This window comes from Aythya marila, assembly GCF_965140915.1.
Source record: "Aythya marila genome assembly, chromosome: 1".
NCBI classification, from domain to species: Eukaryota; Metazoa; Chordata; class Aves; order Anseriformes; family Anatidae; genus Aythya; species Aythya marila.
This window is the reverse complement of record NC_139042.1, coordinates 27,581,681-27,608,273: the sequence shown is the minus strand read 5'-3', so window position 1 is coordinate 27,608,273 and position 26,593 is coordinate 27,581,681. Positions and strand designations below refer to the sequence as shown.

The 26,593-nt window shown below is 39.9% G+C and overlaps 2 protein-coding genes across 4 annotated transcripts; both read right to left on the bottom strand.

The window, feature by feature from the left end:
• Positions 1-353: 353 nt before the first annotated feature.
• On the bottom strand, positions 354-13,103 carry NEK3 (NIMA related kinase 3). Of its 3 annotated transcripts, none has more exons than XM_082752825.1 (16): positions 12,886-13,103; positions 12,262-12,492; positions 11,445-11,538; positions 11,106-11,203; positions 9,574-9,657; positions 8,853-8,920; positions 8,648-8,734; positions 7,998-8,052; positions 6,096-6,296; positions 5,702-5,771; positions 4,952-4,995; positions 3,948-4,050; positions 3,411-3,563; positions 2,202-2,336; positions 1,418-1,553; positions 354-485 (listed from the first exon to the last, which is right to left on the bottom strand). In XM_082752825.1, the coding sequence occupies exons 2-16, from the start codon at positions 12,376-12,378 to the stop codon at positions 419-421; spliced, it is 1,512 nt and encodes a 503-aa protein (XP_082608951.1). In that variant the 5' UTR covers positions 12,379-12,492; positions 12,886-13,103; the 3' UTR covers positions 354-418. The 3 variants fall into 3 exon arrangements, with proteins under 3 accessions (XP_082608951.1, XP_082608952.1, XP_082608953.1); XM_082752826.1 differs by having other exon boundaries at positions 12,961-13,103; XM_082752827.1 differs by lacking the exons at positions 12,262-12,492; positions 12,886-13,103 and adding an exon at positions 11,926-12,073.
• A 1,853-nt stretch (positions 13,104-14,956) lies between these two features.
• Positions 14,957-26,587, bottom strand: CKAP2 (cytoskeleton associated protein 2). The gene is made up of 9 exons (XM_082755689.1): positions 26,454-26,587; positions 24,473-24,560; positions 22,736-22,808; positions 20,232-20,959; positions 18,977-19,166; positions 18,226-18,393; positions 17,547-17,619; positions 16,629-17,058; positions 14,957-15,841 (listed from the first exon to the last, which is right to left on the bottom strand). Exons 1-9 carry the CDS (start codon positions 26,500-26,502, stop codon positions 15,604-15,606), a joined length of 2,037 nt encoding a protein of 678 aa, XP_082611815.1. The 5' UTR covers positions 26,503-26,587; the 3' UTR covers positions 14,957-15,603.
• Between the last annotated feature and the right edge of the window lie 6 nt (positions 26,588-26,593).

Here is a 26,593-nt window from a genome sequence, read left to right as displayed (position 1 = left end):
CATAAAATGCCCTTCAGACAAAATCAGTTATTCCTGCTATGCAGTATTTCAAGACATTGTCAGAAAGAAAAACTTCATGCACAACTGTCACATCACCTCTTTGAAATAAGACAAAGAAGGCAATTAAAACAATGCTGTTAGCACTTATGGTTTTGACTGAACATTTCTACGAAGCTATTACCAACTCCAAATATATTTAATATCTACTTTTTTGTTATTTGCAAGTGTTCTAGCTAGAAAGGTTATTTATTATTCATCCCTCCCCTTAGTTTGCCATACAGAAAACCTGCACACAGTTTTTTTTGACTAAGAACGTTTTATTAATAACTACAACTATTATCAACAAATACAACCTGGATTATACATATTGGTAAGCCTAACTTTCATTATTGTAGAAAAAATTCCAAACGTAAGTTTTTCAGTCACTGTGCTTCAATACCATTTCCAGTTCTGACACCCAATCTGGGTCATCTTCCTCAAAGTCCCTAAAAACAGATTTCAAAATGTTACTTTGCAAAATAATCCGACTTCATAAAGAAATATATATATATATTTAAATTACACAATAACTAGGAGAAATAATGTTGAAAATCTCAGTGGAAGAGGCTTATTTCCTGCACTACTGCAGTTAAGGAGCCAGTAGGGGTTCCATTTTCAATTTAACCACATAAGTTTTTACCAGGAGCAAAGAATCATACACCAAGAAACTATGTATGTGTTGATATTAATGGCTTGCAGTTGAACTGCAGTAACGTACTTAAGCAGTTCATGTCCCAGTGCCACCAAAATAAACAATGACATAGACTAAGGTTTTGAGATCCTAATTCCCACCCCCCAAAGATACACACGTCTGTAAAATACAGCATTTCTGTTCAGAACATGTTGACATACTTTGCTTTTTCAAAAGCAGGAAAAATAGGTCACATAAGCAGACCATACAAGTTGAAAAGTCTACACAAATATGTCTTCAATAAGTAGGTTCAAAAGTTATTTTATTGCACTGTGCATGAAAGAGTAGAAAAGTTAACACACAGATACAGTAAACATACCACTAGTGAGTGGTTTTGCTGTTGCTTATCTGATTTCAAGGTCAGAGTACAAAGACGTTTCATGAAAGAAGGGTTTGCACATTACTGTGGATCTAATTTCATCTCATACTTTCATTTTTGCAAAGTCACCAGCAAAAATAATCTGCTAATAACAAGTAACCTGTTTAATCTCAACGTCATCAATAACTATAAATGTAGCAAAGAAAGTATTTAAGATATTAAAATTTAGTAACATTTGATATCATTATTTAACAGAGAGATGAATTGCGAAAAATACCGCCTTTTTCCAAGGGGATTTTTTTTTTTTTTGAAAACTCACTTTAAGGAACCAAAGAAAAGAAAAATAAAAGGATGTTATTTGGACATACGTGTCATCTTCATCAGATCTAGGCTCAAGTCTCTCAGGATCTATGACAATAGCTTCATGTTCCCCATCTACCGTATCAGATGCTTCTGATGCTTCAGTTTCATCAGCAAGTGGACCTCTTAATGTATTTTCAGAAGCTTTGAAATGATAAAAATAAGCGTCACCAAAATCCTTAATTTTAGAAAAATAAAATTAGACATATAAACAGGTGTCTTTCAAATTTATCTTCAGTTTTTTGCAAATTCCAGTACAAGCTATTACCTAACTGGGGAGATAACTAGTAACAAAATTGAGGCGGACACCAAATATTTATGACTGCAGCTATGCATATCTACAGACTACAATTACCTTTTGCCATGCCATCTTACCATCCTGTCTTCAAAATAGGGCAGTACTGACTCAGTGACGGTGGATTACCTGGAGGGGTTACAGCCCCGTTATTGCACCTTCCTAACACACACACTGTGCCAGTTAGCAGGATGGAGACTGTATGGCTCTGCTGTCTCTGCTGTAAGTGACAAACTCATTCAGTCTTCAAGCCGTAAGTAAAAGTCCTTCATAAAGAGATGTACAAAGACTGGAGATGTACAATCACTCAGGAATTCTTGGTTTGGATTTCCCTTTTTTTTTTTTTTCCCCCAAGTCCACTTTTCATTCCATAAACAAACAAACAAAAACCAGTCTGTTGTGACACGAGCACACAATCTCCATGCATAGGGCCTACATATCTTAGAAAAGTAAGTCTCTATTGATAAACATATTTACAAAACCGTTTGGGGATTTACCTGCTTTATAAATTGTGTATGTTTTAAATGCTAAGCTGATTTCTGCGTTACTGAGAAAGTTCATCAGGGTCTGAGGTGTTTCCTTGTTCCACTGTTTACGTGGCTTATTTTCACTGTAGTTTATAACAGAGCCATCTAGGTATAAAATCATTAATAAATACTTCTTAGATGAAATTGCATTAGCAGCACGGATTGCAAAGAGCACATTTAAGAAAGGAAGAAAAGTTGCAGCCTGTTAGCACCACTGGCCTCTTCTAATATACTTCATTTGACATCTAGAGCAAAGAAAATTACAGAATGTAACATTGCAACTTCTGTTCTGAGGGAGCCAGCAGAAACCAAGACCTCATGTGAGGAGCCAGAGTCTCTGCAAGCTTATTTGGTGGCTCTAAGAAGCTCACAAAAAGGAGCCTGTGGCCATTTTTGTGCCTTTTAATGGCAGAATATCTAAATACATGCATTTTTCTGTCTTCTTTCACTGCCCTGGATATTATCAGCATGTAACACTTGCATCTCCTATCCCATCTGATTACTCAAATCTGTATGACTTATTTCACTAGCATGTATGTATACACATTTACTTAGAACACATCTCCAAAATCAAATGAAATTTTTCTAACAATCTAATATGGTAGGGGTCAGTTTAAACCTGCGACATTTGTCAGAGGAAATCCCATATTAAATGTTCCTGTTAAAAGCTGTTAGTACAGAAGAAGGACAAATCTCTGCCTCACATCTGAGGTACATCATTAGTTGTTCTTGTCATTGGCATTATCTGTACATTAAGTGACTACAGAAGTAGAGGCAGGGATGTTACGTGCTCCCAACAGAGTGCTGTATTTGAAAGACCAGCAGCTGCATTCTGCATCAAATTAATTTTGCATGGTATCTTCAGGATTACACTGACAAATGGCATGTAAAGAGGAGGGTTGGTAGCATAACTTTTTATCGATGATTACAGTTTTAGGGTTTCTAACATTATCTCTGGCTTTGCAGCCCTCCTGTCACCCAAGACCACTAAGAAATTATTAGTGTCAAATGTATCTTCATCACAGTGGACTTCTGGAGTGTTGGTTAGTAGAATATTTTAAAAATATTTTTACATCATTTTAAATATTATCTGTAATTCTCTGGCTTTTAAAATTCGTGAAGAAGTACTGATATTACTTAAATTAAAAATGCATAAAGACACATTTAATTAAATCTTACTTTTAATGTCTTCAGATGTAAAACTGGCAGAAAGCAAGGAAGCATTTTCCAGGACATCCACTACGGTATTAAATGACCTTTTTTCCCATTTTCTCCTTTGGGGATGTGATGAATCAGTAATTCCTGGGAGGACTTCAGAAGTTTCTGCTGTAACTGCAACAACACCAAGATGATAACCAGCATCTAACCAGTTTTTCATTGTTTTTTCAAGCAAGTACTAAGAGTACAGCACTTCATATTTAATTCTATGGGTGTAAGTCACAACCCCTTTTACTAAGATCAGTAAAACGGTGTATTTACTCCATACCAAATGTTTTCAAACAATATGTTTTAAAATAGTTTGGCCAAGATTAATACTACTTTTAAATCTCAGATGAGCAGTAGGAGACAATATATTAATTCCAGACGTAGCAGGCAGTGGCATGGTTTTATACAGATGCAGGCTTGTAGCTTTACCTGTTTAAATGGCTGGATCAATGACACTTAAATGTCACTACATAGAGCGACATTCATAAGCCTTAAAACTGTCAGACTTACCCTCTGCATCCGTTTTCCTTTGCTCCTTTGTGCATTTATTCAAATCCTTAGAAATATATTCACTTTTCAAGTTGCTATGCTTGCTGCTTTCATCTTTGCTTTGCTTTAAAAGAATAAGGACCACATTAATCTTTATCTTTGCCATCCAGAAAAACAAAGCAGTACTATTGGCATGGCATTAATTATTTTAGTTTTGCTACAAGAGAGCTGGCCTAAGGATCTGAAAACTAAACTGCTGACACCATGAAGGCAATGGCAAGTGCTACATCTATTATTACACACTTCATGCTGTTTCCCTTTCTTGACACACTCTGTTTTTGAAGCAAAGCACAAATGTAGTGTTTTTTTTTTTTTCCTAAACAATTGAAAATAGTAGCAGAATCAAGATAAATGAGTCATATTCCAAGAGAAAACAAGATGCACCCAAATATTAAGATTCTCGGATTGACAAGTCCATTAAAAGAAAAAAAAAAAATAGCCCTCCTGGCAACATATTTTGAAAAATATACTCAATTTGGCTGGGACAGGCTGTGCTACAATCTATCCAGAAGTGATTTCTTGGTCACCTGTGACTTACTTCCCTTCACCTGGAATCTCACATGGGCACTAAAATCTGAGAATTGTGAGAATTATGTCCAGACTGGACTGTTTCTACAGCAGCCTGTTCAAAATGTGTCCCAAAAGCAAAGAAAATACACTATTTTATGCAGTATCCCAAAATTTACAAAAACAAGAGAGGTGTTTTTATTTATTTATTTTTGACAGGTCTATAACAAAATCCACTTTGGAACTCAGCTAAACGTGGAAAACATCAAAATGTTACAAAGGTGTGAAATTGAAACTGCAGCGGAACTTTGCAATTTTGAGTGCAGATGACAGCTGACATACTAGATGGTTTGGTTTAGCCTACTAAGTTTTCAAAATGCTTTTTTTTTTTTTTTCTATAATACAGAACATTTTAAATTGCTAAAATGTAAATTTCATATTTATATCTGCATACTCACCTTACTTTCTTTCTTATTTGAGCTTCCACCAGCCGTAACGCTACCTGACACATTAAGGGACAGACACAGGAGTTAGTACGTTTGGCAAACCTCCATGGTAAAGTGATGTTTGAGAGGTATGGCATCGTTACCACTGAACCAGGTGATGAAAATTATGTGAAAGCTTCTTCACGCTCATGTCAATGTATCTCATCCTCAACAGGGAGTCCCTGTATTATTCATTTCCTCTGAACCTTTCTGCAGTAAAATAGTACTGCAAACATGTGGTTGTTACAATTTTGGGTGTAGTTAAATTTATGCAGAAGAAAAAATCCCAAATCCTCTATAAAAATTAAATTGTAGGAAAAATAACTTGTTTCACCATATTCTGGAAAAGAAAGCTCTGTCATTTAAAATAGATGGAATAACTACAAGTTTTTCTCATTTTAAAATTGATAGCTTAATTCTAGCAGAACTCTAAAATTTAAAAATGTATGTATTGTAGCTCTGCACTGTACTTCTGGTGGAGGGAAGCTAATGATGTACAGCACTCAGCTATGCCCCATTAAAAGCCTTCTAATATGAAGCCTCATGTTGGAATGCAGCATACACCCTTCGAGCATTTTCCATACAAGTTCAAGAATGTTACATTTTGAAATAATTAAAATTTGATTGCAGCATATAATGTTAATGTTTTATAGTTGTAATTAAGATCTTACAATTCCTAGGCGTTTTATCATTCCTGTATCAAGAAAAAGGTTGCTGACTTACCTTGTGGTCTCAGTGCAGGGCCTTCATGTTTCCTGGTTTCCTTTAATGTCTGCTTGAATTCATCTGCCACCTGGAATGGGTATGTAAAGACACCAGTACAGGACCATTTTAATCTTTCTCTAGTTACTGTATATGTTATTTGTTAAAAATGGACTTATTATACAACAGAATTGTGACAGCAAACAGTGTCTAATTTCAGCAGCATCAGGTCAATACTCAACTTTTCTTTTTAAAACAAACCCTTCCTACAAATGTATTTACAGCTTTTAGCATAGGACCTACACAATAGAACATTTTTGTTATATATACACTACCAAATTACAAAATAAATCGATTTAGTATCTAAAAACGTAGATACTACTGTTCAAATCCAGAGACAAACATTATACCATACCTCAGGAGGCAAACAGTTTTTGATAAATTTGGCCAAGCAACTCCTTTTAAGAATCGTACTGGCTGATGGACGATCCTTGGGATTTCTCTTAAACATCTGTTTTATTAAATATTGAAGTTCATAGGAATAGTGACATGGTAGTGGATTGTAGGATCCTCTGCAGATCTTTAGGATGAGGTGTTTCCAGCTTTTTGCTTGAAACTGTGTTAAAAATAAATGAATATTAGAGCACAGAGTTTAAGAATAAGGTAAGAAGAAACTGATGTGATTTCAGAGCACCTTTAATATTTATTATACAAAAACATGTGGTATGCATCTACGTAGGCTCTCTATAACCACACTGATTTAGATCCCAATTTGAGAATTTCAGGCCCGTAATTCAGAGATGTGGAACAATGACCCTGTGTGAACACATCAGTAACTCCTTCATATTTTTGAATGAAAAAATCTGGTTTTAGTTGAAACTTTATATTGTGATCACAATACTTCTTGCAAGTAATAAGAATGAATAAGAACTGGTAAGAATGAAGGGTTTACTACTACTCTTGCCTATCTGTATGAGATAGCTTAGATACGAGTATGAGATAGCTACTTTTCCCAGCTGTTACCAGCCTTCAGCCAGGAGTTACTGCTGTCAGGCACAAGTCACTGGACAACTGGAGTTATCAGTGGGGACAGCTAAAACCACAGATGGCAACAACCTGAGCTAAAACGGCTGAGAACTTCTCTCTCCATGCAGAAAGAACATTCTTGTGGTAGACCCCATTGGCTCTGCAGCCGAGCATCCATGGTGTGCATCAGCCTTTTATATCACCTCTGACAGGCTATGCAAGAACAGATAGGACCATTGCATTAAAAACAAGTACGTAACACTTCACTGCTGCCAAAAAGGAAAAGATGCTCCACTCCTTGATACCCCAGCTCTAAGCACTGCCTAAATAGCTGTCACAGTGCCACAGACATACTCAGGGTACCACACGTCCATGCACATGTCCCTATTACTCAGTCACAAGCAGTATGAACTCCTGAACTCTTGTCCTCCTAGCAGCTGCAGCTGTAGAAAATCCTTGGCTAACACACAGGATTTCAAGGTATAGTAGTAACTTGATGAAATGAAACTGCTGCTTACAAAAACGTAAGACAGAATGACCTTAAATTAGGACAGCCCCTTTTTCTTGCCAAAACAACATATCCTGATAAGGCCCCTCATCTTCGCCATGTGTCTGTATATAGGAGCCAGAGGAAATTACCACATAGGAAGCACGGCATCAATGATGGAAACACAAGTGTCCCAGAAATGACAGACCTACAGAATCATATTTCCAGCTTCTCTCTGTCCCAGTACAACAGTGACTTGTTTGATTTGCCTGAATAAGCAACAGGTGTATCAATCAATCACTGATGTGAAGCAGCAAACTGCTTACTACTTATTAATATTTTGCTATAGTTGCATGCGATATATGCTTGTTAACAGAGATTTTCAGTGTCCTTGCCTCCATCTTCTGGGATCACCTTGATCCCATAAAATGCAATGCTAGTTCCAGTGTCCCTACAGCTACCTCAAACCAGTCCCGCACCCACTGGACTTAGTAAGCCCCAGATCACCTCACTGCTATTGAAGGAAACCAAGCTAGCAAGAAAGAAAAAACATATTTTCTAAAGATTTAGGAGAATGATTGTTTCACCAAAGGGTTCAACAGGTCCATGAGCTGCTGAAACACAGTAGGCAAGTAACAGAAGGGTTGAGAAGGGCAGAGCAGTGCTTCCCTCTTTCATAAGCAGCAGCAACAAATACATCAGTCAAATATGTAATTGGCTGTGAACCCATCAAAGTACAATTAACTGCTATTTGAAGTTTTAGGAATTCCAACAGTGCTCTAATAGCAAGAAAGCCATACTTACTGGATGTGTAAGAGTGCACAGCTCGTACAGAATACATCCCAGAGACCATATATCGCTGTAGGCACAGAGAAAGATGAGAGAAAATTGGAGCCAAAAATTGAAATTTAATAGCAAATAAAACAGCCCAGCAAAAGTGTAATTCACTACGTGTGCATAAAGGAATTAAGTAAACTAAAATAAATGTAAGTAATCATAAAAGTCAATACAACAATGTGTTTAGCCTCTCCAGTGGAAAGAATCTTGCTTATTTTAACCCACCCTAAAGTAAATAAGGGTGACTGCCATACAATTGTAACAGACTTCTCATTCCCAGAACGTCTCCTAAGCGATTTGCTTTGGTGATATTTATCTCTTTCTGTACTACAAAGCCTTTGTGCTACATAGCCCTAAACAACAGATGGCAGCCGTGGGATCCTAATTCCGAGAGCTGGAATTCTGGCCCCTGCCAGTAAGCATTCTCCTGCTGGGAAACCATCGTGTTCTTCCACAGCAAGCAAGTAGTGCCACCCCCGCAAAAAAAAAAAAAAAATCAAGTTACCCCTTGCTCAATTCAGACCAAATACAGATCGGCTACATAGCCAGATTTAAATAACAATAAAAAAGATGTAAGTCAGTCAGGCATTATTTGTGACCCCTGAACACACAAATACCTTTTGTTGTTGTATGGCATGCTTTCCCAGATTTCTGGAGGTACGTAATAAGGGGTTCCCACGTATGTGCAAGCATATGCCCCTGGACTATTGAAACGACAAAGAAAAGTCACATGAAAAGTAATGCCTTAAAACATTCTGTACTACTTATATATGATTAAAAAAAAACTTTACACCACTGAGATCAGTGGAGATATCCACATACTGTGCAAGAAGACGTGCAGATCCAAAATCCCCCAGTTTTACTTTTCCATTTTGGGTGAGGAAGATGTTCTGCATTTCAACAGAAGAACAGTTTTACACACTTAGGTATCTGTTTTTCTAGGAAATGTTTCTGCAGTTTGCATACAAAGAAAAGGAGCAGATAATAATTTCTGATCTTTGATATTTCCTTTTACTTGCTTCACCTAGTACTCCTAGAAAAAAAAAGTTAAGAACTACACTTTGTTTAAAGGCAAATGGAACAGTAATACAGGCCCAAAGCATTAGCAAAGAAAGAATCAGACCTTAGAAATGCCTTAATCTCACTGCTGCACTCAGAACCCTAAGGACACAGTTTCTTCTGAATTTCTATCTTGTTGCTAGGAAATAGTAAGAAAAAAAAATAAAGAAAGGCAAGATATTTACAAACTGCGTACTCCATACACATTTTTCATGCTTCTGTTATTGTTTTAAGTTACCTGCAGCCTGCCACCAGCAATTGGTGCTCTCAGCAGTGTGGATATGAAGGGTATAGCTATACTTTGGTGATGTTTAAGGCCACAACGTTCCATCATTCCATACACCCAGCAATTTCATCTACTTAATATTCTCTAGTTCAAATGGAGAATATAGCGTGTAGCAGTAACAGGAAATTATGAAAGAGGGATTTGAACATTTGCATGCAGAGGAGCTTGTAAACGGCAAAAAAAACCTGCGCACTTCACCTTGGATTTGATATCCCTGTGCAACACACGTTTATCGTGAATGTGTTTCACACCCAGGCACATCTGCACAAACCAGTGAAGGATCTGAAAAGAGTAATGGAGAGTTATAATGGTTCAATACTGTATGTAATGATTACTTCACTCATAGATTTAAAAAACAAAACAAAACAAAAAGGCATGTTCAGAATACCTGGGAGTTAGAAGTAACTCCAGCACAGTGTCCTCTGGTTACCACGGAAGACTGAATTCTTTAAGGTAAAGTGTAATTTCACATGGCAGAAGGAATGCTTACTGCATCTTGAAAAATCTAATAATATGTAACAATAACAAAGCTAGGGACTCACTCTCTGATGGTCATTATCACAGAATGGTTTGGGTTGGAAGGGACCTTAAAGCCCACCTGGTCCCACCCCCCTGCCATGGGCAGGGACCCCTCCCACCAGCCCAGGTTGCCCAAAGCCCCATCCAGCCTGGCCTTGAGCACCTCCAGGGATGGGGCATCCACAGCTTCTCTGGGCAGCCTGTGCCAGGGCCTCACTACCTTGAGTAAAGAATTTCTTACTTTTATCTAATCTAAACCTACCCTCTTTAGTTTGAAACCATTCCTCCCTGTCCTACCGCTACACCCCCTGACAAGGAGTCCCTCCCCACCTTTCCTGTAGTCCCCTTTAGGTACTGGAAGGCCGCTATAAGGTCTCCCTGGAGCCTTCTCTTCTCCAGGCTGAACAACCCCAACTCCCTCAGGCTGTCTTCAAAGGAGAGGCTCTCCAGCCCTTTGATCAGCCTCGTGGCCCTCCTCTGAACTTGTTCTAATATGTCTAATTATAATCATGACAATTACAATTTCATAGCAAATAAGCAGATTAAAAGGCTTGCACTGAGATAATAGATTATTTCTAAAATGAAACGTATTATGTTTAAATTTACAAAATAAAGTTCCTAGAGATACTCAGACAATCTAAGTATTACAGTAGGTGAGGATTCTGCTCTTTTCATTTGAACTGAGATGATGCTTCTAAACTACAGGAAGTCATTTCCAATCACTACGGTGTAACTTTGAACCTTCTGTGAAGTAACTTTATAGCTTCTCTGATAAAAGGAGTTCATGCATGCTGAATGCTTCAAACGTTTAACTGCTACATATTTTATTTAGTCTCCTGGTTATTTTCATTTATCTCATCGGAGGGTCTTATTTGCTTCCAATTTGCAGTACCTCTTAATGGGCTCTAAATGCTGGCTGGTTTGTGTTAAATTTTTACTTGATTGCGTAAATTTATGCATTTAAACCTGTCTGCATTTTTAACAGCCTGTGCATTTCTCACATACAGACAGCAATTTTTTTCTTACTCCTTTTACAGTCCAGTACTTACCTTGTTCTGCTAGAAGTTATCAAGTAGTAATGTTTCTCTCCTATCTATAAGTACCTTGTTTCATTTAAGGTGTCTGTATATCTATGGCTTGTTTTCTGTGACAGAGTGTGCTTCAGTTTACATGAAGGATTCCTAGGTCCTTGTTTCAAAACTATTTCTTACCATGTCTTCAGGGAACAACTTTCCTCTTTGGTGCTTAATCTTTTCCATTAAATCTCCATCATCACAATATTCCATCACTATATACAGATGTCCATCAGCTAAATTTTAGGTAATTTAAGAATAATTAGTAATTTAATGAACATGATAATTATATTATCTTTACTATAAAGCTCCAAATACATGCTATATATTATGAATTACATGTATAATAAATATGTATTATAAACATGTGCTTTGTTTACAACATTTATGATAAACAAAACAAAAAAAAACCACACTGATCCCTGAAGAGTACGCAACTTATAAACAAATACAGATACTTTAAATTGTTTTATTTACCTTCAAATGATTCCTTATAGGCAACAATATTTGGGTGCTTCATTTTAGCCAAAAGAATAGCTTCCTTCCTAGAGTTCTCTACATCAGATGAAGACTGAAATGAAATGTACATTTATATAAAGGTTACTCTTGTAGATTTTCACATATATACACGATGGACCTCATTTCTTTTCAGAATTGTTCTTCAAGTTACTTTTTTTCAGTTATTTTAAAAAGTCTTTTAGAAACTTGAAAACTCCATCATTTTTAGCACAAGGGGTATTATTAATTAAAGACTTCTTCCTGGGTGTCTTCCTAGTTCAGTTAATGATTTCCTATTTTAACAGCATAGAACTATGTAACAACTAAACAGCACACACTGATTTTGGAACAGCTGACAGCTATACTGTATGAACTCAGCATAAAACCAAGTGCCCAGGTATTAGCTTAGTTTCAGCCTCAATAAAGTCAGTGCCTCCCATTTTGTGATTTTTTTGGTTACCTAAATGCAGAGCGGGTAACCTGAGTAACTGCTTTCCAACAGTAACATAAGGCTAATTTCTTCATCAGGTATGATGAAATCTAGATTCTAGTGAAGTTGATGGGAATCCAGTCAAATACATCAGGGGAACAAGAGTTTAATCCTATCACGTTTTCTGAAACAGAACAGATTTTACTATTATTATGCATATCAAATCAGACACAGGTGCAGCCCAGCTATACACCATGCAGATGCCTAATAAACTGAACTCTCAGCAAAGGCATTCAGAGTTTCCAAACTGTATTGAGAGTTATGTTTTAAAGTGGATGGGGAGGTGATGCGTGTGTTAACACCTACCATAGGAAGTCTTATTTCCTTCATTGCATACTTCTGGTCAGTAATTTTGTGATGAACGAGGAGAGCTCTCCCGAAGGATCCCTCCCCTAATACTTTCAGCACTTCGTATCCTTCCATTCTGTACAAACTTAGGTTCAACGCTTCTTTTCAAACATTCCCCTTTATAAGATTATCTTCTAAATTTTGTCACGAACTTGATCCACTTTTTTTTTTGACATTTGTTAATACAATCTGCGTGAGAAAAAAAATAAGGGCAGAGGATAAATGTGATATATTGGTACCTACAACTGCTCAGCGTTATCGTAACACAGTTCTCATCGCTGCTATCACGACTGATGAACGCTTCAGGAAATTCAATTCAAAACAAATCTTTTTGTTCCCTGTGCTTCCACAGATAACGGCACACAAAACACAGATGCACAATAATGGACACGATAAACTCCAAGCTTTCAGAGACGATTCTCACCCAAACCAGCAAGAAACTGGCTTGTGCAAGGCTGGTGGTGCATGCATGCAAGGACCCCTACAACTAGTAGATGCACAGAGCGGGTGGTTTATTTAAAATGTAGGTATTTTCAGCTTTCTATGTTTCAAATATCACTTTGCATACACGGCAGCACTCACAGCTCAACGCCTTGATGAATCGTTTCCGAGAGGAGCATCTCAGGGCACCCTGGGGGTTCCCGGTGGTTTCAGTACCTGCGGTCACGGCTTCGCTGCTTGGGTGAGGGGGAACCTGAGCCCCCAGGGGACCCGAGAAGCCTCCAGGGGACCCGAGGAGCCCCCAGGGGACCAGGCGGAGCCGCGGCCGGTCCCTGTAGCAGGGTTGGGGCCAGGGCCGGGCCGTGAGGGGACGACCGGCGAAATGGCCGCGGGCGGGCTCTGGGAGAGGCCCCGGCCCCGGCCCCGATCCCAGCCTCTGAGGCGGAGCTGCCTGGGCAAGGCGGGGCCCGGCCGCGGCGGAGGGTGGGGGGTCGGGGGCTGAGGTGTGGGGTTTTGGGGTCTGGTCTGTGGGGTGTTGGGGTCTATGGTGTGGGGTGGGACCGGAGAGCTCCTCGGAGCAAGGCGGGGGGCTGAGACCCGGCGTTGGTTGGTAATGAGGTGCCCCAAACAGCACCGCCCCCCCCGCTGGTGCCTTCAGAGTCTCCTCGGAGTCTGTTGCATAAAAGCCAAAAGACTCAGAATGGAGGGAATAAATAAGTAAATGAAAAACTGGGCACTGTCTGCTTCAGCAGCACACCCTGCAGTCACGAAGATCCCTCAGTGGGTGCTTGGATTTCCCTGTGTGATCAGGAGAGGTCTCTGAAGAAAATGTAGTGCGACAGCACACATCTAACAAGAACCCAGGCTTGGAATGAACAGAAGTGTCTTTTCTGCAAATAGAAGGCCGTACTATAAAATACAGACCTTTTTTTAGGACTGAAGGCTAACTGTAAAACATTTCATGACATTTTGCTTTGACAGCTCACTTTCAAAATTCAACTAAAATAATTGACTAAAATATAATTTACTCAAGTAATCTATCTGGACTTTTCCAAAGCATTTGATGCCATCCCATATGACATCCTGGTCTCTAATTTGGAGAGATGTGGATTTGACAGATGGACCACCTGGCAGGTAAGGAATGGGCTGGATGGTCACGCTGAGTTGTGGTCAACAGCTTGATGTCCAGGTGGAGACCAGTGACAAGTGGCATTCCTCAGGGGTCAGTACTGGGACCAGTACTGTGCTGGCAACACGGACAGTGGGATCGAGTGTGCCCTCAGCAAGCTTGCTGATGACACCAAGCTGAGTGACACGTTGGAGGGGAGGGATGCCATCTGGAGGAACCTGGACGGGCTTCAGAGGTGGGCCTGTGTGAACCTGATTAGGTTCGGCAAGGCCAAGTGCAGGGTGCTGCACCTGGGCAAGCACAAATACAGGCTGGGCAGAGAATGGACTGAGAGCAGTCCTGAGAAGGAGCTGGGGATTCTGGTGGATGAAAAGCTTGAAATGAGCCAGCAGCATGCACTTGCGGCCCAGAAAGCCAACCATATCCTAGGCTGCATGGGAAGAAGCACAACCATTAGGCCAAAGAAGATGATTGTCACCCTCTATTCCGCTCTCATGAGACCCCACCTGGAGTACTGTGTTCAGCTCTAGGGCCCCCAACATAAGAACATGGACCAGAGGGTGACAAAGATGATCTGAGGGCTGGAGCACCTCACCTACAAAGACAGGAGTTCAGGTTACTCATCCTGAAGACGAGAAGGCTCTGGGGAGACCTTATAGCAGCCTTCCAGTACCAAAGAGGGACTTTTTGTCAGGGAGTATAGTGATAGGACAAGGAAGAATGGCTTTAAACTAAAAGAGGGGAGATTTAGACTAGATATAAGGAAAAGTTCCTCACTGTGAGGCTGATGAGGCACTACTGGAACAGGTTACCTAGAGACAATATGGATATCCCTGGTTGTTCAAGGCCAGGTTTCAAGGGGCTTTGAACAACCTGGTCTAGTGGGAGGTGCCCCTGCTCTGGGGTTGGAGCTAAATGATTGTTAATGGCACTTCCACCCCAAACCATTCTCCAAGTCTGTGATTTTAATTTTCAGGAATCCAGTCTCAGGACTGTAGACACGTTCCACAATTAGTTTCTAAACCAAAGCCCCAAAACAAAGAACAAATACAACTCAATTGATTAGTTTAATAAATCTGCCATATTACAGACCAAAGCAAACCAATATTATAACAGTCATGTAGTAATTAGTGTATCGGGCCCCATCTAAAGTAGATTAACTGATCGTGAATAATCCCTTTAGTTAATGGGATCATACTCAGTTTCGTTGAAATACCCCGTAAAAATGGATACCGCAGTTCAAGCTAGTTGTACACCTACCTTACAATCTGGTTTCAGTTTTCAAAACTAAATGCTGCTGTAGTAGATACTGCCCTACTGGAATTCCTAAGTTATTTTTGTTCCTTAAACTACAAGTTAGAATATGCAATTCTAAATATTTATAGGAATTGTAACAGGAAAACAGTTGATATTATATTACAATCACTGAGATGCGATATGAAGTGTGTTAAATCTAATTCTTAATTCAGTAAATAACGTCAGTCATATTTAACATGATGACCCTGACGTTTGTAAGTACCAGAACAGACCAATATATTTACCACAAGAGTTTGAAAGCACAGAATACACATTTAGAAGTTTAGTGACTCAGTCAGATTTCATCCTAAGCCCTCCCAAGTTTTAGATACCACCTCTCTTGAAGCTGCTAAAAATACATAAAAATCCCACCCAAGCTTCCTTAAAAAGGATCCAAAGGATCTGTCCTTCCCATGTAGTGTTGATACTGAGTTTTACTCTTCCACTTCAACGGTTTCTTCCTTCAGCTCATTGTTCTGGTTGTGGAGAAGTGCAGCGGCTTTGGGTTCCAGTTCTCCCAGTTGTTCAAATGAAGAGATGCATGAATCTTTATCTTTAGGAGTATCTAAGGACTTGGACATCTTCTCCCGAATGCGTAGGGAATATCGCAAAGGGGTCACGATTTTCAGGTCTTTAACACTGGAGTCAGTTGCCTCATGGTGCATCTTCGCACTTAAGAAAATTAAAATGTTATTTAATGCAGGCACACAATCATACAAACTCATCTAGCAGGAACAGGTCATTACCCCTGTTCAACACTTCCATATTCCCATAGACAAAGGAAACAGCAAACAAACCCTTTCCTATCCATGCAGTTAAAGCTGGACATACAACTCTTTTCTTGGCAAAATATTTTAATCTGGTAAAACTCCTGAGAAGTTTCTAAAGGAGGATTCCCCCCCAACACACACAGTTCCATCAGAAAACTACTGTTCCCCTTGTCAGGGACAGCAGACAGCTGCTAGGAGCCCAGCTTCAACACATTCCAAAACTGAGCACAACTTCCTGGAGTCTGTTATCTCAAACGGAACTTTGTAGAAAAGGAGAATTCAACTGTTATCTGTTTTGTCCTAGGATTACCATCCAGATTCTTGCATCAAGAGACAGTTAAGATAATTTTTACATGACAGTTGCATCTTGTTTACTTTCCCTGCACTTTTTGACATATAAACACATTCATATTTGAGAAAGGACAGAATAGAGGCACCAAACTTCTCTTTATGTAGAACAAAGATATTTGATTACCCTGCATTGAGGCATTTCAAAGCCAAGCGTTTCATTTGAATTCAAGGAAACTTTAAAAGACTATATTTTTTGAAGGAACAAGAAGCAATCCTACAAACTTAACTTCTCAAGTGCTTTTAACTCACAGAAGCAGTGCCTCCCTGTTTCAAAATGGCCAAACTTACTGTTGCCCCAGGTACTGCAAACTTTCCAGAGTTACCTTCTGTAATCTTACCTGTCCAGGTATGGTGTGGTAGGTGGGTTGCATCTCATCATGGAAGTTGTGTCATTCTTCTTCTCAGGAGAATTAACTGCTTGGGCTAGCTCTTTCACCCCATCTTCATTCTGCTCTTCTGTTTCGCGTTTTCCTTTGTTTTTTGTACGCGCTTTCGCTTTGTGCTTCTTGTTCTTTTTTGGCAAGATCTCTCCTTCTGGTTTCAAGTCTATTTCTTCTTCTATTTCTTCTTTTTTGGTCACTTCATTGCCAGTCTCTGCCTTCTTATCATCACTCTCTGCTTTCTGGTCATCACAGTTGAGACTCTTGAAGGTCTCCTGAACCTGCTCGAGAGATGAATTGGGTTCCTCGCTGACCTCCTCTGTCTCTATCTGAGCTTCTATCTTGCTGACCTCCTCTGCTTCTGTCTGAGCTTCTATCACAGCACTCCCTGAAAATAAAATATTGAAGAAAGTACAGCTGTGAGTAGTTACAACTAAAGAGAAGGTAATATTTTTAGGGAGATCTCTGTATCCGTGAAGTTTTACAGAAGAATGAAAGTAACCAATGCTATGCCGTAGCAAGACTGAGCATCTGCTATTGAAACAGCTTGCACAAAGAAGCAACTGACTTTTAGCTCACAATATCTTTTTTTTTTTTTTAATTTACTATTTGATACTCAGGCTAAAAAGGCTGCACAGTGTTGATTTGAGAGAGCTTAAGCAGGAAGTTTGAATATAAAAGCATCTCCACTACCCATCTTAACATGCCCACAGTCAAAAGGGATGATTTTAGACAAGGTTATTTTCATATTAAGTACAGAATGATCACAGAGAAGCTTCCATAAAAGAATCTGGTATAAGCATAAATAGTGTAAGCAGTTAATTTGTGTTGCCAGTCAAGCCAGGCATTTAGCTACAATAAAATACTGAAACTTACCATCCTCACACTTAATCAGGCTTTCAGTATTTTTCATAATATCTATTAGCATGCGTCGTAGTTCATCTTTAGGCTGGAAAAAGAAGTTTTATTTTAGAAAACAGTTCCAAAATTATTTACTATTTCAACTTATTTGGCTTAAGTTAAAGTGGTGCATCCTACACAATGTTCAAAATCCTGTAATGCTGTTCAAACATACCTCAGAAAAAAAATGAATCTTGTATTTGCTTTCCTGCATGCTTTGGCAGGGGGGTTGGACCCAAGGATCTCTTGAGGTCTCTTCCAACCCCTACAATTCTGTGATTTTCTGTATTGGGTGCCCTAAAGCTGTATTTGATCCCCTGATATCTTGCTGGTAATAAAGCAAAGGAACTAAGCTGATCAACGATGTAAAATTAAGTTCTGTTTGGGGTTTCTAGTAATACCAGAAGTCTCAATCCTTTATTTCTTTAGGCAGAACATCATAAGATACTTTAATGATCCTAAACCTTTCTTCTTGAAAGCAGTTAGGATCTACAGTTACAGAGCAAACCAAATTCAAATCTGTGCATTCAGATGGTTCAGATGACTTCCTTATCATACAAGCATTTATTGAAATCAGCAGTACCTGTATTTTACATGCTCTATACTTTCACGCCTTTTTGTTTATTCATCTCAGACTACACAACAAGTTGCTCACCATTGCTCCTGCCAAAATAGCCTCCTCATAGACAGCAACAAGCTTTTCAGGAGGGCCTGTCCGTTCAAGATGCATCCAGCAGATCCAGTATTTTGCAAGCTTTTTAGCCCCAGGAGTGCTCTGTATCAGATCTTGCAACATGGCACGTACTTTATCGCCTTCACATCCCTAAAAGCGACATGACAGAAGAGAATCAAACACAGTGAACATCCCTAGGCACTGTGTTTTTTACCAGTTTTGACCTAAAGGAGTTGGTTTTTTTTTCAAGAGCGACCCTGAAAGTTGAAGATAACAAGCATTTACAAGACTGAACCATGAACTTGAGCACAACTGTCATTCAGCTATTCTTCTGGATGAGAACCATTTATACCATCCCTTTTACATCCAATGCTGACTAGTCCATAGATAGTTTCAGAACTACTTTAAAAAGACTTTCAGAATCCAGACAAGTTTGTGCAAATGCAAACATGTTTCAGATGACTGACTTCATAGCTACTCTCATTACTTAATATCTCTTCTAATTTATTATTTTACCGTTATTGCCTTATCTCATTGGTAGTTCAATGAGTTAGTGAAGTTGAGCAACAACTGTTTGTTGTTTTTTTCATTTGTCAGCAAAAACTATGATCTTGCTTAATTTGGGGAGCAGTTAATCCCCTGCATCTGATTCACAGGTCCATCATCATGTCCATAGGATTTTCATGCTGTAGGGGCCTACATAAGTAGAATTGGTAGGCAAGAGATTGAACACCTGCTCAGATAACTGCAGACATTCCGCAAGAGTCTTGTTGACTTTTTCACTGTGTAACGCGTGATCTAAGGAACCGCCAGCAGAAGAAAATTCCTGCTCTTCACTCTTAAGCCGGGTTTCCAGAACCACGGATATAGGTGGCCTCTTCATCACTTTTCCTCTGGATGCCCTCCATTCAGCCAGGCGAATTCTGCATTTAAGAACATTATTAGTGGTAGTGAAACAGAAATTAGATTTTTGCATTAACTGACATTAATTGGGTAAATCATACAAAGACATACTTTGTGGGGAGTATCCAAATGCTCCTCTAATCCTCCCCCTTTAATCCTAAAAGGCATATCGTTGCCATTTTGATCTGCACAGAAATTTCAGAACCATGCACATCACCCCACCTACTTCAGGTACTTGACAAGTCAGGATTCTTTCATCTCTCCCTTTTCAGCAGCAACAAGAGTCTTTGGCTATAGACCCTGGTTTTTAGAGGGTAAAAACCACCCCTGATTCATTGGTCTGTTGCCTGTCTTCTGTAATCTCCATCACCCAGTTCAGAGCAGAAAAACTAGAACAAGACTCTCTAAAGACACAAAACATTGAGACCAGCATAAGATGACCCTGTCACAGAGCCTATAAAACCTAAAAATCGTGCATAAGTGTAATTCAGTTCATAGAAGTTTCATTTCAACCCCATCACCCTACAATCAGAGGCTTTTGGTAAATGCAACTTTTTCCAAGGAGCTCTACCAAGAACGCCGAATAACTTCTAAATTTAGGAATCTTTACCCTATCATCTAGGCAGCATTCACCAAGCTGAAAAATATTTAATTGGAAAGTGCTCTCCTCGAGTTCACAGACACTCTCACTTCTATATACATCTTGCAGCATTTTTTATTTTTAAAAGCACTGCTGTGCAGGGGCAATTAATTTACAGAAGCATCCATCATGCTCAAGATTGTCAGAACAGTTTGCCTAAAAACCAGAGTGCAAACAATATTGAACTTTCTAACTGCATAAATACAAGCTGTAAGCCTGGAGAGCTACTGCAATTAGTCTGAATCCTAATTTCACACTATTAGGTCTACAGTTCTGGTCTGCCACCTTTCAGCATCAAGTTCAAACACTCAGTTCTTAACTTTCAGTGCATCTACAGCAAGAAGTAATTTATGTATTATTTCTTCACTGAAAATTAACAAGTTCTTGGAAAGCAGGTGTGAACACCTCACGAGATCAAGCTATAACACGGTGACTATTCAGTTACCTTCTCTCTTCTGCTGACTCTTTCAGCAAAACAGATTTCCTGTTGCCATTAATTTTAGAATCCTGCCCTGTCTTCATGCCAGGAAGAACTGAAACTGCTTTTGCTGGGGCTTCTGGTTTTGCATCTTCACGGCAATCCACAGGTTTCTTCACTCCTACTACTCCACGGTCAGAACTGTTCGAAGCAGCCTTCAGTGGCTGTGGTCCCCTTCCAATCGTTTTTTGGGTCGTTCCTTTCTTTGGCACTACACCATTAGGTTTCACAGAATTAGAATAATTTGTGACTTTGATGGTCTTCAGCACTACATCGCAGTTGCTTGTGGACAAAGCTTTCACTGCTGGCTTGGTGGTAGAAGTAACAATTTTCTTGTCTGGCAAAGAACTCTTTTCCCCTTCACTTTTTGGTGCTTTTCGGAAGGAGTTTATCTTGGATTGGATAACTTTGCCACGATACGTACCAAGCACCGGTTTCTTTGTTAGGCTGACATTTGAATTCTGCTTTTCTGCAATCAGCTGCTTCTCTTTTATGCTTTTTATATACAAGAAGGACTTGGTAAGTGTTACGTGCTGTGATTTTATTTCAGTGACTTTATCCTTGGAAGTAAGATCTTCACCATCATAGCTTGTCCCGGATGCCAGTGTTATCACACTAGATTTTAAAACAACATTTTCTTCTGAAGTTGTACTTGATTGGTCCCATGAAAGTTTATTAGCATTCTCTTTATCCTCCTGAAGTGAAAAGCACATCCATAGAGACGTTAGATGCATGTTCATGCTACGTATTACTCATGTTTCTAAGAGACTTTTACTTGTTTACAGGAATAGAGTATTTAGCAGTAAATGCCAATGTAAAGGAGGCAGTATTTATACAATTAGTGTATACATGCACACCAAAGTAGAACATTTGTCAACTATTATTCCAGAATTCACATCCCAAAATCCAATAAGGATTCTTTTAAAGTCTGCTTGGGAGTAAGGGGGCCCAACCCAAGGGCTAAACTCCTCTTACAGAAAGAGAATTCCTTTAAAGCAACTGACAGCTTTTAACTGCCAAAACTGCCTTCCAAGAGAGTGATAAGCTGCGAACAAATATCTCAGTTTGAATAACCCATCCCTTAATGGCAGCACCATTCCTCCCCTTAGCATGGATTGCTGACTGACACCACGTAGTGGGTAAAACCTTTAATTAGGTCATTAGGACATGCTACCAAAGGAGGGAGAATTTGTTACATTGAGATGTAGGATGCTGGGGATAAAAATGGACGCTTGAGTTTTACACCTCATGACCTCTAGCAGAGGAGAATGTGAAATGGGATCTGGTCTCTTCCTCCAAAGAAGTTACTCTACAGCAACTAATACAGCATTGTCCAAATGGAAGCTTATAGCATAGCGAAAGATTCAAAAGCAAGGGAAAAAAAACAAACACAAACAACATGAATAGCACACAGAAGTCTACAGAAGCTGTTATTCTTCTTTAATGAAATATCCTTGACTGTAAGAACTGTTCTGCATCTCATTCTCCAATCAGTCATTCAGGATTAGAAGTTGGGGCTTGGCCAGGCCAGTAACTAGTTCTCAAATACAAGTGCTGCTATTTATTTATTTTATACTACGTGAAATCCCTGTCATTTAAGTCATGTTTAAAAATCACAACACATTAAAATGGACCAAAATACCCCTCTTCAAGAAATTTCTAAAAAAAACATTCACACTTTGGAAAGTGCTCACATTTGACATTTTTTCCAACACTCAGTTTTGAGATATTAAGTTTTTTGCTTTTCTCTTCAAATAATGGTAGGTTTCTCAAGTCTTTCAGATGCCAAACTGAAAACAATCTAACACGAATACTGGCTTTCTGTCGAGTTTTATTTTGCCCTTCTCATGAAGACAGGTCTGGAGAGGAATCTGCTATTTCTAGCAGCACAGCCACATACACCTTAATTCTGGAAAACTTAAACAAAATGATATCTAATGACATCATTAATAACAATATCTTAAAATGATATCTAATGTGCACTCACATTAGGTATTCAGCATCTACTTCCGACTGCATTAAATTTGCCAGCATTACAACTGACAAACCACATGTTCAACAGTGTTTTGTTTTGTTTTTGTTTTTAAAGTAACCAAGCATACTATATGAATCATCTGCTGGCAGAAGATTTTGCTCAGATTTTACATAACATCCCTGAAGGCTGAAAGCGTATATGAAAAATTCCAAGAGTCCCAAGAAAAGGTGACAAAATTGAATCATTACTGGCAATAATCCCTTCTCTGGTCAGGTACAAACTGAATACCAGAACGATCCATTACATGCAGCCCCACGGCAGCTCTCTAAAAAGCAAGTATTAAGCTGCCACTGAATAAAGGCTTAACTAAACACACCTCTGCACATGCAAAACTTTCATGTTCTGGAAGTCAGGTATCTTAAATGTGGTTTAAGTGAGTGGAATGTTGCAGCCACAGAAACAGAGAGCCATCAGTATTTGAGTATCAAAGACTTACCATTTCTGGCTTTGGAGATGCTGACAGGTTTTTGTCTTGCAGTTTATTGCTGACTGCTCGCCTAGTTCCGCTACTGCTTAAGAAACAAAAAATAAAACTTAAACCATCCTGCAATGTAATAGAAGAATGTATTTTTTAAAGTAAGTTCATATGGTCCAGAAGGCAGTCTACAGGAGAAGCATTTCTGTTCAGAATGTGCTCTTCCCTCAGAAAAGACAAATGCTAAGCAAGCACCGGTCATGGCTCAGATTGCAAAACATCCCCTTGTGCACCATAGAGAGCTGGCTAACCGAGGCAGGGAAGGAAAGATAACAGACCACATTTACTGCAGGTGCCATTCACATGTTTAGGGATGAGCACCAATCTGCGTGGCATGATGCATCTGCTACAGAAGGTCAAATTTCCTGCTGCAGTTGAAGTGGAGGGAGGAACGGCTGCCTGCAGATGGAAGCTGAAGCTCAGCTACTGCAATAATGAGGCCAGGCCATTTGAGTTGAGTCTGAATAAAGATACGTCAACATAGATGGCCAGTCTACACTGTGGAATAGTAACGGCCTCAAGAGAGGGAAATAACTGCAAAATAAAAGCATTAGGCATAGTCACAAGCACGATGGCTCTGAACAATGAGTTAACTGAAGGCCATGAAAAACCCTGGAGCTTCATAGCCAGAGAAGAAACGGAAAGCAAGGAAAAGTAGTAAAGTAGATAGAACTACACCAAAATTATTGGCAGAATTAAAGTAGTCAGCACTGGTTTTCTAAAGCAAGACAGTTTTCTACAGCATTAAAGCACCTGCCTTTTCCAGCTACATGGAGCAGGTTTTTGACAGATGATATTTATCCTTGCCATTTACATGTATGTTATATTCAAAGGTCACTGCTCAGTTAGATTTGTACTACCAAGAAGTTCCGTGTGGTGTTGACCACTACGGGACCTTAACACTTCAAGCACACAAAATGATGAACAACACTTTCCACTTAGAGAGGAATACATTTCGAAATTAAATTTACCACTTGCAAAAATATTGATGTGACAAAGCTACACCAGAAAGTACTGTTGGAGCTAGAATCCTCTGTACTTCACAACACCACCTTCTCTAAAGAAGCTTTTCTTTCTTATTGGGAGGTCTGATAATGAATGCCCCAGCTTCAGAAAACGAGATTAAATACAATAACAATATAACAAGTCAATAACAAGTTAAGAAGTGCTAATTCTGGATGATAGGTGTCTGCATGCTGTGTATAGAAAGTTGTGCCTGTCTACCGGCCAACACACAGCCTGGGTTCTATTACAACAATATTTTCTGCTAAGGGCAAATGTAAAGTAATAGCTACAAAATATACTGAAACTAGGTAACTGGATTGTGAACACATGCAGCATAACCTGAGTAGAAAAAGAGAAAAAAGGTGTTTGTAGAAGGTAGGTCGTAGAGGCAAATAGTAAATTGGCATCTGAAATAAGACGTCTGCCATGCAGGTGTCCTGTTCTGTCTTAGTCTCCAGTGGAGCAAGTGACACACTTCCCAGGTTGCATCTATTAAGACAACGCACTTGTTTAACAAAACCTGTCAGTGCTTGCTGCCAATAAAAGGACTTTCAGCAATCCAGGTGTTCACCAGTCTTGTTACATGGTCTCACCTTTTGATTGAGCTTTGCTGTAAGTACTGCTGCTCACACCTTTCCCACCAACCACGCCACCTCCTCAAGGAACAGAAGCTACACCAGACAGTAACAGTACCTGATTGGTGCCTTGTTTTCTTGAATGGGCACGCCAGAAAAAGACTTTTTTCTTGACAGATATTCTTCAACTTTTTGTCTTCTCTGTTCTAGTGGGTTTAAAAAGAAATCGTATTACATTCTAGTACATTTTCATCTACAGTGGTAATGCCTCTTCGAAAACTGGAAGAGTTACGAAAATGTGTAGTTAAGAAAGCATCAAAATATTAACAGATGTGAAAGACACGCACACGAACCCATCTGGCCAGGTGTAAAATCACTTCCTTCTCTTACAGACCAAGCATGGGAATTAATTACAGTGTAAAATGATCTTGAAAAGGCCTTAAGCCAGCCCCCACTGTCTTAATGCAGAATGTCGTCCCAGAACAAGATGCTATTTCCCATCTTCTTGCTGGTTGACTACGGAGCAGACTGTCAGCCCTTCACAGGTCTACATCGCTGATCTGTAAATTTTAGAGCCCTTATCTCCACACATGACCTTGGCTTGCTGGAAGCAGCTGGAATAGGATGATCCTGCCCAAAGCAGAACCGAAGCACCCACAATGTCAGTCTGGATGTTTCATACTTCAGAAATCTCCATCAACATGTTCCCTCAGCACTGTGACATTTCTGTGTTACTGAAGTTCAGACAGTAAAAATTGTTAAAATATTGTCTTTAAGACCCCAGTGCTAATCCTGTAAGGCAAGAAAAGAATTAAGCACTCAATTGAGCACTCTGGGGTTTCAAAATAATAACAATAAAAAATTGTCATCCCACAGAATGTGGTAATTGTCCTCAGAGCCTCCTCCTAGCATGGGAGAGCTGAAAAGGGCAAGTTTTCTCATGCCCTGACACACCAAAGCCTGAAACACACAGCCAGTAGAACAGACTGAGACCTAGGTGTCTAAGTTAGGAAGAAGGAAAGGAGCTTGCAGAGGCAAGTCCTGCAGAGATGTCTCTGTCAAGAATGTCTGTAGACATGCGTGAAGGCTGCCACAGCAAGCATTCTGCTTCTTAATTTCAGGGTAATTTCAGATGGAGAGCAATGTGCTATTTGTAACTGAGCATTTGCACTAGGATCCAGCTTCTGTTTGGCTCGTAATAAGCCTAAAGCTGTTTCAATTGCTTTTACCGTTTAAAAGAATATTTAAGATGAATTAAAGCCTGCAGCCTTTTTTCAAGAAGTGTTCTCCTGTTAATGCCCTGCACTAAAGAACAGAACAGAAAAATACAAAGCAGCAAGTAATTTGAACAAATACTTAAAAGACTGTTTACATGCTTAGTGCAGTGGGATGTGCAAGGTGCCCCTCCTGGAGCTCAGGCTGTGCTTTTGCAAAGTGACTTGTGTCTGGACATGACATACACCTCCCTCAGGAAGAGGCACTGATTCTAGTGTGCCACCTACCTCCTCCATCGGCCACAGGGAGAGCCACAGAACCACCTAGGTTGGAAGAGACCTCCAGGATCACCGAGCCCAACCTCTGACCTAACACTAACCAGTCCCTCACTAAACCATATCCCTAAGCTCTACATCTAAACGTCTTTTACAGACCTCCAGGGATGGTGACTACACCACTTCCCTGGACAGCCCATTCCAATGCCTCATAACCATTTAGGTAAAGAAGTTCTTCATAATATCCAACCTAAACCTCCCCTGGCACAGCTTTAGCCCATTCCCCCTCATCCTGTCACCAGGCATGTAGGAGAACAGACCAACCCCCACCTCACTACAGCCTCCTTTAAGGTACCTGTAGAGAGCAATAAGGTCACCCCTGAGCCTCCTCTTCTGCAGGCAGAACAACACCAAAACCTTACACATATTTCCCTGACAGTGCAAGAACCACCGCCGCCTGGGCACCGCCAAGCAGCCCTCACACCTCCACCTCCCCGCGAGGAGAAAAACCCCGAGCCCCACAGGAAACAAAATAAAAAAAACAGAACACCCCAAGCACACAGAGGAAGGAATCGACCCCTGAGAGGTGCACTTCTCCCTCAGCCTTACCTCTGAAGGCGGGCTCTGCCCTGCGGCTGGGGGGAAGCCGTGCCGCCATGGCCGCCGCGCCGTTTGAACCGCCCGCCGCGGGGCTTGAACGCGCCAATGGCCGCCCGCCCCTCCCGCCGCCGCCCTAAGATGGCGGCCGC

Bases quoted from the DNA above. Each gene is read 5' to 3' on its own strand.
- NEK3 (XM_082752825.1), bottom strand. From the start codon at position 12,378: ATGGAAGGATACGAAGTGCTGAAAGTATTAGGGGAGGGATCCTTCGGG. The intron at 4,996-5,701 runs GTAAGTCAGCAA...TTAATGTGTCAG, and splicing joins CCCTGCACTGAGACCACAAG to GTAGCGTTACGGCTGGTGGA. The intron at 3,564-3,947 runs GTAAGTCTGACA...GTGTTGTTGCAG, and splicing joins AAGGAAAACGGATGCAGAGG to TTACAGCAGAAACTTCTGAA.
- CKAP2 (XM_082755689.1), bottom strand. From the start codon at position 26,502: ATGGCGGCACGGCTTCCCCCCAGCCGCAGGGCAGAGCCCGCCTTCAGA. The intron at 22,809-24,472 runs GTACTGTTACTG...TTTCTTAAGCAG, and splicing joins GAAAACAAGGCACCAATCAG to TAGCGGAACTAGGCGAGCAG. The intron at 17,059-17,546 runs GTAAGTTTCAGT...TTTTATTTTCAG, and splicing joins CCTGATTAAGTGTGAGGATG to GGAGTGCTGTGATAGAAGCT.